This window comes from Scardinius erythrophthalmus (genome assembly GCF_964197995.2).
Source record: "Scardinius erythrophthalmus genome assembly, chromosome: 15".
In the NCBI taxonomy this organism is placed as follows: domain Eukaryota; kingdom Metazoa; phylum Chordata; class Actinopteri; order Cypriniformes; family Leuciscidae; genus Scardinius; species Scardinius erythrophthalmus.
Window position 1 is genome coordinate 24,435,745 of NC_138235.1, and position 12,682 is coordinate 24,448,426.

General features: G+C 36.7%; 1 protein-coding gene across 1 annotated transcript in view; it reads left to right on the top strand.

Moving 5' to 3' along the window:
- The first annotated feature begins 1,445 nt into the window (after positions 1-1,445).
- Positions 1,446-12,682, top strand: part of rap1gapa (RAP1 GTPase activating protein a) — a 76,521-nt gene continuing 65,284 nt past the window's right edge. Inside the window, exon 1 of the mRNA XM_081387616.1 lies at positions 1,446-1,494. Within this exon, the coding sequence (XP_081243742.1) occupies positions 1,451-1,494 (44 nt within the window). The 5' untranslated portion in view covers positions 1,446-1,450. The remainder of the gene's footprint in view (positions 1,495-12,682) is intronic.

Genomic DNA, 12,682 nt, shown 5'->3' on the forward strand with positions numbered 1-12,682 from the left:
GATATCTGTCTCTCATTAGCAATCTCGCCCTGCTTCATAACACAGTCATGTTAAAATGTTTACTGGATGTGTTTTGTGCGCAGGTTTGCTAGTTTCTTTGAATCAATTGAAAAATGCCAAGTAGCCATTTTGTCGAGCAAGCTGTCATGAACCTGGATTTTGCAGATGAATCAGCAGTTTAACACTCTTGTCATTGAGGTTTCAGCCGCTGGCTACATGTTCCAGAACGTCTGGGTTTGAGAACAGCACGTCAGGGACGATAAGGACTATCTCTGAGGAGATCACAGCTTTTGCGTTCTTTTGGAAGCCTGTGTGCCATCCACTCCTGATAAAGGACAAAAACATGTACCAGCAAAAGCCGAAGAAAACTCTAAACTGCTATAGGCAGATAAATCCTGAAACTCAACTATGGGACAGGGCAACTGTGCTGCTTAATAATCAGAGAGGGATACTGCCAGACTCAGACTTCAGTCCCACAAGACCTTCTGTGCGAAGCAAGTCACTTAATGACTGACCTACAAATACACTTCTCCTTTGACTGTGTTCAAGGCTCAAGGAGTATGTGCAATTAGGTAAATAGTTAAGTGACTTTGAAAAAGAACACAACTCTGTGTCAACAGTGGACAAACACTTTTGTTTGAGCAGCTGTTTTTAGGAGACACACGATCCCTGAAGTGTGTATTTTGTTCTCCACAATTGCCACCAGTAATGATTTTTGGGATGCATGATATGCACCATATTTTTTTATTTATCGTAAGTTTTTAGGGATTTTATTTTTAATTGACTTACTTTACTTAATATACAGTACTATGCAAAAGTCTTAGTCACATTAGTATTTCCACAAAGAAAAAATGGTTTTAAGCCAGTTATTTATATATTTTGCTGTGTGTAAGTAGGAAATATCAGTTTGCATTTCCAAACATTCCTTTTGCCATTAATTGCAATAATCCAGTGAGATTTTTGTATGCACAAGGAGTCTGACATCAGCTGGCCTGCTCCACACAGAGATATGATCTCATCATCATCATATATTTTAAATAAATATAAAATATAAATATGTTTACCTAATTCATGTCTAAAATGTAGTTACATATTACAGTATATAATGATCTATCAATCATGACATTATGAAGACATTAGTTGCTGCTCCATTTCTGCCTGTTTACAATAGCACTAAAGGAAGATATGAATGAGAAGTGGGGACCGGTTACCGGGGCGACTAAAAGTGGACAGAGCCAGCCTCTCAGTCCCTTATTTGCCAAGGAGGCGTGAGAGAGAGGGAGCCAGGGGAGTGGAAAGGAAGGACAGCGTGCTGCATGTGTACAGTTACACACGAAAACACACACACAGTCACAGACTACTCAGTCAGTCCAGGGAGACAGAGGCAGTGCTGGTGTCTCTGTAGAGTTCTGTCTCTCTGTTTTGCACTCAGCTGTATCCATTAGCCAAGATGCCGCAGAGAAAGAGGAGTTTCACTTTTGGAGCGTACGGCGGGTAAGAGCAAATGCGGTTTACCAAAACATTTCACGTTCACTTTTCTCTTCTTACTCTGTGATGTGAAGGGTGATTATAAAGAATCGGTCAGGATATCAGCCAATGATGTTACAGTCTCTGTAGGGAGATATGATAACGGCATGTTTGAATGCTAATGCATTGTAAAAGCAGTAGCACTGTGTAATCGCAACAAGCAGACTTGATTTCATCACTGGTATATATTTGAATGACAGGACTGCTCTAGTGTGCAATGCATTACGTCGGCTCTGGTGAACTGCTCTCCTGCAAGTAAACCATGTTATTAAAGGCCATTATAACGGAGAGTGTAATTGAGTTTGGATTGAATTAGACACTGCGGTTGACTGAAGCAGACATGCATCCATGCAGAAACCTTGTGTCTGCGGAGCAACCAGGGAGGTTAACGTAATCACAAGCTGTTTGCCCTATCAATCCGGCCTTGAGAATTCGATTAAGCCCTCATTAAGTGATCTGTTGATTCAGTATAGGGAGGAATTCAAACCTGAGTTTCTGTTCGACTGAATACCCACAGACTCCAGTGAGATTCCTCTGCCTGTTAACGGATCCTGTCTGCTCAACAGGTGCAAGGCTGCCATATTTCAGCTCTGTGTTGTCAAGGACAAGTGTTATCTGTGCCTGCATAACTGATCTGATCAGACCTGTCCCACCAGGACTGTCCTTAAATAGATGCATGCATTTCCAGTCAAAGGTTTAGACACATTTGACTGAATTTATTTGCCATGGTCGGTTGATCTTTAAAGGTGTATGCTTAAATGCTTGAAAATTGTTTTGGAGACCATTATAATTTGTGCTTGCACATGAATTTCTTTACAAAACACAAATCTTTATATATACTTATATATAAAACTTTAATTCATGTAAGAGTAATAAAATGTATTTATAAAATATCATTCAATGTCAATTCTCTTTTCGTATTGAAAATTAAATAGACATTTAAAATAAATTAATTGCAACGAAATAATATTAACTTTTTATTGTATGCATTTTAAAACAATAATAAAAAAGTTCGGTAACTCTTTATTTTACAGTGTCCTTGTTACATATGTTACATGTACTTACCATAGTAATAACAGTAAATTATGCATAATTACATGCAATTAACCCTCAACCAAATCCTAATCCTACCCTATCCCTATAGCAAGTATGTAGTTGCTTAATATTACTCAGTACTTAAATATATAATTACACTGTAACAATGACACCTTAAAATAAAGTGTAACCAAAAGTTCAACTGGTGGTGTATACAGCACTTTAAAGGGCAGCTTGAAGTGTTTGCTTCTCTGACTTTGTTGATGGACGGGCATTATCCGTATTGAGCCTTTTTCTCATTTCACTCAGTAAATTGTCTTTGGCTGTGTTTTGACATTTTCTTGGTTCTGAAGATTGCGAAATCGAGAAGACATCATTGAAAATTGCAATGGGTGTAGATAACAAGTTAACAGATTTGCTTGCAGGTGATTGGTGTTTACATGGCCTCATGAACATGCACCTTATACAGAACCTAGACAAACGCTGAATAACTCATGTGATGTGATGTGTTATGTGATGTAGCTTCCTCACAAGACATAAAGAGTTACAGAACTGATTCCACTAGCCTTTGTTAGAATGAGGATATATTATGCAGGTTCAGGATGCGGATCTGCATGTGGAGGGTCCCCTTAGGTGACCTCAGAATGAGAGATGGAATCATTTTCTAAATTAAGTCTGGTGATGCTATGCTAGCCCATCTCTCTGGCCTCATTGACTCTTAAAGGAGAACTCCATTTTTTTGTAAATTTGGAGTGCTGTCAGTACAGAGAACAACGACAAAAATCGGTGTTGCCTACACCGTGTTATCCTCTTTTTAAAATTTGCACCCTGTTGACTTCAATGGGGCAAGTTTTAAACCTGCTTTTAGCCTCTTAACATCCTTGATGTGTCACTACAAGTGCACAGCCAATGTGAGTGATTCCTTCGGAGTGAACACGGGTGAATCTGACTGCAGTAGATGTGAAAGATATGAATAAAAATGATGTTTATTCAGCCAGCGCACATACCTGTATTTACATCCTGTTTTCGGTCGAAGTCCACAGTAGTCGATTGTCGAGTTCACGCGCATAGGTTTAGTACCTATGATCACGCGCGTGAACTCGATAATCGACTACTGTGGACTTCGACCGAAAACAGGACTCCAAATTTACAAAAAAATGAGCTCAATGTTAAAATTGACCGGAGTTCTCCTTTAATGGAGTCTAATGAAATTAGACTCCATTAAAGGAGTCTAATTTCAGACTTTGTCCCAGATTTTTTTTTTTCGTCTTTCTCTCTCCCTCACTTTGGCACCTGGGTTGAGTCATAGGACTTGACTCCAGAGCACTGAAAAAAGACTCGAAGTGGACCTTGTTTAGAAACAGCCATCTGGAAAAGCTACTTGTTTTGCAACCAGTGGTGCCGATCACTGGTTCTTGGAGGTCAGCAGATTCTTTATGCCCAATTTCAGTGTTCCAGTGGGGCAAAGAATGGGGCAGGAAGTGAACCGAAAAGAAGTGGCTAGGAAAGACGAACAACTTGAGTAGAAAAATGGCCCTTTATTCATGTCATTTTCCTTTGATTCTGCCATGCTGACATTGTTTTCCATACCACAAATATAATGCAGATTTTAGTTAAATGACAAAGATTAAAGGTGCTTGTCAGCATTAGTTTTTCTAATGGCATTTTGAAGAGGCAGCTGAACCATTTTCATGAGGTTTTTGTTTTGCATTACAAAGACCACGTGTGCTCCTCTCAATGGTCTGTGGCCACTCATCCACCTCTAAAACCAAGACTAACCCCTCTGTCCTTCGTCTGATCTTCATCTGAATTTACAGTCACGTTCACATTCAGCGGCTGTATCGAAGACGTGACTGAAGATGGCTGGATTAATTTTAGTGTTATTTGAGGAGACAAAGACCGTTGATTAGTTCTGAAGGGCAGCTGTTAGACGCTTCCTGTACATCACATAGATGGCTGTAATGTCACATAACTCATTTTCAGCAGGGGAAGTTATTAAGAATGAATTGCACCTGTTAATAGCATTGTTTTTTTTTTACCATACACTGTCTTGCTTTAGTGCCCAATTTTCTAAAGTGAATTTACCATCATATTGTCATCATTTGATGAATTAGTACTAGAATTGGTCGATGAACAATATACACAAACTTCCATCGTGTGTGTGTTGTTGTTGTTTTTTGTGTGAATTTGGTACAATCTATAATATGGGTGTTTTTAATTTATTCGATATTAATTGTATATGCTAATTACCTTTATTTTTACACTTAGATAATCTTTGCTGTCATCTAACTCTCAGTTAAAGTTCATCTTTAAAAATGCTAATAATTTAATAACACTGGTAAATATAATCTTATCTCAAATCTCAAATGAATATCGATTTTTCATACAGTACTGTATGTTAATTTTGTGATGTCTAAATTCAAATGTATCATTTAAAATGGTTGATTTTTTATTTTAATTTAAACTACTGTTTAAACAGTCAATAATTATTTTTATTTTTGTACATAAATTAAGAATTATATTTCACAAGGATGCATTAAATTGATCAAAAGTGATAAAAAAGACATTTTCTGAAGGATCATGTGACACTGAAAACTTGTGATGGTTGCAGAAAATTCCGCTGTGTATTACAGAAATAATTTACATTTTAAAATATATTCAAATAGAAAACGGTTATTTTATATTTTAATATTTCACAATATTACTGTTTTACTGTGTTTTTGATCATATAAATCAAGCATTGTTGAGCATAAGAGAATTGTTTCAAAGACATAAAAAAATCTTACCAACCCTAAACTTTTGAACGGTAGTGTTTGACAAAAAGGTATAGATATCAGCCGTTTATTGGTTATCTGCCATAATGGGAAAATAATTGTATTTTATATAAATATATAAAATAATTATAAATATAATGCTGCTTTCTTAGGGGCAGTTTACATTACACGGTTTTCAACTAAAAAAAGATTACAAAGTGACATCGGATACTACTGACCTGGCATGCGTAATACTGTATTTTTTGTAGTTTTCGCGGATCCATGTGAACAGGGATCTTTTTTACGTTGTTGTCTTTTGTCTAAAATGCAAAGGAAACGTACCCTCAATCAGTATTGAGCGTAATTTACATTTATTCATTTATTTCACCCATAAGACCCTAGGTGAAATTTTCAAATGTCCCGGCTCTGACTGTCACACATTTGATGCATTCCAACCCTCTGTGTCACATGACAGGTGCTGCTGCTGTCTTGATGAGACTCTGCACCTGTGCTGTTGTGTAACACACAAATGTGGACATCACAGCTAGGCGACACACTTTGCTGAAACCTGAAGAACTGCGAGACAGTCTGCATGTGTTAAGCCACCCATATGCATTAATCTGGCTGTCACATTGTAGACTCGCGGCTGGTACCGATGCGTGTGTCTTCAGCGTCTCAGTACAGTGCATCCACTGTACTGTTACTCTTTACTGTCTTTCAATGGCTACTTTCAGATGTTGTATGTTGACTTCTGAGCTTACACTGGATATCGAGTCCTGCTTTGATTTTCATATTACGTAAATCATTCTAACAAGATTCATTATTTAACAAGAGCACTGACACTCAAAGCACTTGGTCTTTTTTGCTGGGGTATCTTTCCTCTGTGTTCCAGAGTTATGAAAAATTGATGGGCGTTTATGTAACGTTCTTGTTATGGTGCACAGTGTATTGGCATTGACTAGAGGGCCGTTCTCTCAGTCAACTTGATCCTGTTCCCCAGACAGCAGGTGTAACTCCTTCCTCCTTAAACACTCACATTCTGGGACATTATATAGTGTCTGTCAACACTGACAAACTGTTTCACCACAAGACACTTGCATCATTTCTTAAAACAATCCAGAATGTGGAGTTTGAAAAGAAGAAACATCTTTTTTTTCCCTAATATCTCAAGAATGTCTTATGTTTACTATATTGAGAGCATTATACTCTACCCAGAGGTCGCGTTAGACTTTCGCATTGTCCGTCATTTTGACGGACAGGGTCATAAAAAATTCGGTCATAATCTATTATTGGCCTACACGTCATTTTTAATTTTCATATTTCAATTATATGAAAATGAGACATTTAATAGCTTATGTTTTCATTCACATTCACGCACTTACAGGACAAGTATATGCATTTATTTATTTATGAAGAAAAAGTTGAACAGAGACTGCGTCACTTTTCAGTTTTCATCATGCAACTAAATCGCAATAAGCTTTGTTACTTTTCATATGAAACAAAATCTCTGCTTTCAAATTCTGTCATTTTAATTACAAAATTCAAACAATAAATACCGTTTAATGTGGCCAAAGTGTGGCAGTGCAAAGCCCATATGAACCGATCATCTCTTCCTCTTTACTGCGTTACAGCACAAAATAGACAAGCATAAATATCTCGGGATATTTTGAAAGATACAGTACAACTTATTGAAATCCGTATCATGTCTCATGTAATCGCTTAATCAGAGAAATGACGGAAAATTTTCGGTTAACGCAACCTCTGACTCTACCCTTATGAATTTTAGGGTCAGTATGACATTTTTTAGACTTCCACATATTGAAAAGTCCAGTATGATTGTGTATTATCTATGTTGTTCATGATGTGCTTACAATTAAAAAGCTATCCATCCAATTAACCTGCATAACATCCGTTTATTCACAAAGCGCAGCATTCGAGAGGAAGAAAACAGGCATGCATTAAATTGATCAAAGGTGGCAGTAAAGACATTTTTATTGTACAAAATATTTCTGTTTCAAATAAGTGCTGTTTTTAACTTTCTATTCATCAAAGATTAATGAAATTGTTTGTATCCCAATTTCAAAAGCAGCACAACTGTTTTTAACATTAATAATAATAATAAATGTTTCTTGAGGTCCAAATCAGCATATCAGAATTATTTCTGAAGGATCATGTGACACTGATGTAGTGATGCTGTAAATTCTGACTTTTTCAATAACAGAAAATAACACTGATTTACTCAAGGGGGTAGGACCAAATTAACATTTCAGTAAAAAAAAAAAAAAAAAAAAAAAATTATACTGTTATTAAATTAATACCATCAGAGTGTGATTCATTCATAGCATTCAAGTGTTTCTGCTTTTTCCATTTAGATTTATTGGCGCAGGCTGATAGGTCCTTAAAGGTGGTATCAGTGATTTCAGGCCCAAAAATATTTTTTTAAAATATTAAAAAACCACGTCTCTGTAGGCAGCCTAGGCTCTGAGATCTGCACACAAAAACAAATGGTTTAGCCAAACACTCAAAACCAAAACAAATAGTGTTCCAACCAATCACCGACAGGGGGAGGGTGTTGTGAGGTTTTGTGCTCGTGCATGGCTGCATGCGAAGTCAGAGCTGAAGAAAAAGCTGGCTCAAAACCTCACAACACCCTCCCCCTGTCGGTGGTTGGTTGGAACACTATTTGTTTTGGTTTTGAGTGTTTGGCTAAACCATTTGTTTTTGTGTGCAGATCTCAGAGCCTAGGCTGCCTACAGAGACACGTTTTTTCGACGGCATGCTTATGGGGCGGGCAGCTAGCGGATCGTTAGGAAAGATTAGATGAATGTGATAAAAATATTTTTGGGCCTGAAATCACTGATACCACCTTTAACTCAATCTGTTTGCAATCCCGTCATTCTCTATAGGGCACAGCTGATTGGATCCTGCTTTATCAGTAGCCAATGAGCTTGCTGCTCAATCTTCAAATACTTGGTCAGCATTTGCTGTAGCAGTTGCAGCGCAGCTTTCAGAAACCCTCCACCTTCCCCAGCTCCACCTGTATAGATCTGATACGGGTAATTCAAGTATGCTATATTGTAGAGCAGCAGCAGGTCTTACTTGCTCACAGCAGAGTGTTGTGCATGTATTGACAGTAGTCCTGTACTTACTCTGCGGCATCAGCAATAACCAACAGCAGCAGCAAAGCAGATCTATTCCACCAAGACAAACATATCAACATTGTATCCATTGCCATGCCGAACACTCAGAGAGTTGTCATGACAGAAATTTATTTTCCATCCATTCCATCCATCCATTCATAAAGTACATTGTTTTAATAATTTATTTTGTTTCCATTTGTTTTTATTTTCTCATTCCTTTAGAGATGACCCCAACCATAATTGGATGAGGCTTGCGAATTGTGATTTTTAAATTATAAATGACATCCAGCAGGTTCGTTGTGCTCACTACTCCAGTAGCCCTGAAGTGTTCGAGACATGATTTATGATGCGCCTGCACTATGTTGCTGTACCACAGGGATCATACGATAAGACGTGATGGTCAACGAGCTTGTGTTAGAGCCAAGTCAGCTTTAATATCAGATTCAGTAAGTCATTTTATCCTGTGTAGCTCCACTAAAATATCCTTTACGCTCAAATATTGACAGTCTCCTTTGTATCTCATACTGCACCCCAGTCACTCAGAAACTTTTATTGCAGTGTTATAAATTTAAGCTAACACAACCTTCTCGTTTCATATTGTGTGCGCCTGCAGAGGTTTGAGGGCAGCAATAGTACATTATTTAATTAATTCAGAAGATTATTCTGACAGAAAGGCCCCCGGCTCTCCATAAGGTTCAGAAAACCCTCAAGTTTATGCTCCGAATCCCAGTGATGAATTATACATCTTTTCTCTTGTTCCGCAGTAGAAAGGAACGCAGAGACTTCCACATTCTAATAAGTCCAGTATGATTATGTATATGTTGTTCATGATGTGCTTGCAATTAAAAAGCAATCCATCAAATTAACCTGCAGCATTAATTTATTCACGCAGCGCAGCATTCAGGAGGAAGAAACCTTCCTGACATTGATAAGATTAAGTTCAGTGTGAACTGTTGAGTCACTTTTTCAATTAATTTATAGTCGCAGATATTTCATTTACAATATTTGTGAAAGAATTTCAGTGTCAAAAGATCATTCATATACTCAGGCAATTATTTGGCTTAGTGTGCGTTAATACGTCTGTAAATTTTAGCCTGCTAATGACTCAAATTTATCACGTACACTGTTAAACTGTAATCCTCTGCGGCTATTTTGGCTCAATCGAAGGCTTTGCTTCATAGTTTTACCACACCCAGGCTCAGTTTCCCCTTTATGGGGATTCTTTGTAACAAGAGGGGAGGTTAACATGAGTCCAAGGATGAAAAATATCAAGTTTTATGATTCTCCTCTGCAGCTGCATGATGGGAGTTCTGATATATCCTCATCTTTTCATTGTCATCACTGATTTGTGAACATTTGGCAAGTTCATAAACATTGTAAATCCCATGAATATAGCAAACAATAAAATGTTTAGATCTGTCACATAATTTACACACAGGTTGATGGCACCAGTGTTCCCCGGCGGGCTTCAATAGTTTGAATCTCTCGTGGTCTATTGAGTGATGTGCCGTTTATGTGTTTGAGCTACTGGGGATTTTACTGTTTATTTGCGGATATGAGGCGAAGCTAATTAAACCGGAGTGACTGTGAGCGTCCCTGCAGCACAAACGTCAGGACTGACAGTAATTATGCTTTGTAATCTACACACAGGAAGTCTGTCTCCTTTTGTCAGACTGATTATGTGGATTTGTTTGATGTTTGTGGACTGGTCTTATAAATGGATAAAAGCATAAAATAAAAACCTACCAGCAAAAAAAAAAAAAAAAAAAAAAAAAACATCTGTTGGGTTTGTTAGTTCACTGTAACAAAATGAGTGTAATTTAAAAATATTGAAAAAACGCTATAAAAAAATGTTAATAGGTTAACAGTAAATTCTTGTACTAAATACAGTAACAACTGTAAAAGATCTATCCGGTCAAAATACTGTCAAATGTACAAGTAAAAAAAGCAAATCAAATTTGCTGTGGAAAAACTGTAAACTGATATTCCCAGAATCCTGTGTGTGACACTTCACATTTAAAAGTATTTCATTTAAAATAATTATGTTTCTTAATAGTTTATTACATCTTCTGTTGTTTAATGAATGTTATTGCATTATTTAAATGACAGGTGTGTTACTGTGATAGTGTTTTGTGTTTGCGTGAATGACTGCACCTTCTAGTATAATTCAGCTTGTGGAAAGGCTACTTGTGATGAACTTCTTCATGATTCTTCATGTGACTTCTTCATTTACCACCTGCATTATTATGGTGGTTGTCAGTATATGTTAAAGGTACAAAATTGATTTTAGTCGCAATGTGTGTTTTTGGATTTACCTATTTGTAAATTACAGTTTTATACTGTAAAATGTACTGGTTGTTCTGTAAATATGTTTACATTTTTACTGTATTTTTTGTAAAAACAACAGGATTTAAAAAAAAAGTGTTGCTCAAAACCTGGTCGAGAATATTTGTGTACACTTGAAATAACTTATTATACCTCATAGTATTATACCCAAAAATGAAAACATAAAAATACACATTTGAATAAAATATGGTCAATTGTGAGTCATTACATCTATTTGAATGTATTTGGTTCTTTGTTTCATCACTCATGTCAAACCTGATGCATGCCGCCAAATTTGATTTGAGAGTTACTCTAACATCCAAAACTTTGGGGTCGAAATGAATACTTTTTATTCAGTGATGACATCTTAAATTAAAACTGGCAGTAAAGACATTTATAATGTTGTTAAATAATAAATGCCAATAAATGCTGTTCTTTTGAACTTTATATTTATCAAAAAATTTGTTTTTTATATATATAGCAGCATGAAAATCCTCAATTTTCCATTTAGACCCATACGAGGTTGGAACGACATGAGAGTAATGATCTTTTAACTAGTTTTAGTGAAGTGTGAACCAAAGGCGCATACTTTAGGCTTGGTGCCTGAAGGCAACAGAGCCTTGAGCCAAGGTCTTCACTGTTGGGTCACCTACATTCAATGGAAAAATTTAGACAGCCTGATGTGTTTCAGTTTGGCTGAGGGTTAATGAACCTACTGAACTGTTATCAGGGTTAATTTTTGTTCGGATAATAAAACAGTGAAACAAAATCTCTCTTTAACTGAGTGATGGATCTTTTATCAGACTTTTCAAATGACGATTAAGGAAGCCATCTTTTGTCTCCCTTTGTAGTACACAAAAAAATATTAAACAAAAAAACAAGCTATGATTCAGAGTGAAGCTGTAAATGAAATAAAGTAGTGACACTGTTGGTGTGAGGCTCTTTCGTCTTAGCAAAAGGCTGTGCTGTTTTTAAGCCGCCTTGCATCATTAGAACTACGATCTGACTGACTATTATATTCATTCTAAATAGAAAAAAAGAAAAAAAGATTTGTGGCATATTATAATTTCTAGCATTATCAAGGCAAAATGTTAGTATTTTCAATGCCAATGCATTATTTACAGTGTTCAAAGACACATTAACAGCCTGTGAAATAAAAACGGAAACAATGGCCTCCCCTTTTGAAACCACACAATGCCTCCGCTTTGTCAATAGCATCAGACATGTATGGACTTGAGGTGAGGATATACTATAAATAAGCAGGAAATGTAGTTTTGTATTTTAGCACTGTACCTCTGTGGAAATGTGTTAGATGTACTTGACTCTGAGTGCCGCTAAAGGGGTCAGCATTTAACATCAGCTGTCTTATTTGAAAAGAGAGGCTGTCAGAGGGCAATCAACATCTGTGACATAGATTGTCCTCTTGTGTGAATTTGATAGCAAATTTAAAGTTCATGCTGTCAACAAAATACACACACACAGCAGTGATGCTTTCAGTCCATTTACATTATGTTAGTACCTTTGTGTCTAAGAGCAACAACCCTGCATCTATTTCTGGCTCCGGGTCAGGAATACCTCAGATGTTAGCTGGTATAGTATGAATCCTGATAGTATGCAGCCTAATCCATGACAGAGAGGTTCTTGGAGAGATGGATTGCCATAAAGCTGGGGACTGTACCGCCTGTCTGACTGAACGGGGGGATGTACACTTAAAGTAAAACACACTGGAGATGTCTAAATATGGAGAATATCTAAATATCAGCAGGGGAAACACATAGAGAACAACTAAGATGTCTGGAAACAAATATATATATATATATATATATATATATATATATATATATATATATATATATATATATATATACATATACCCTTGTGAAAAAACCTACACCAAATTGT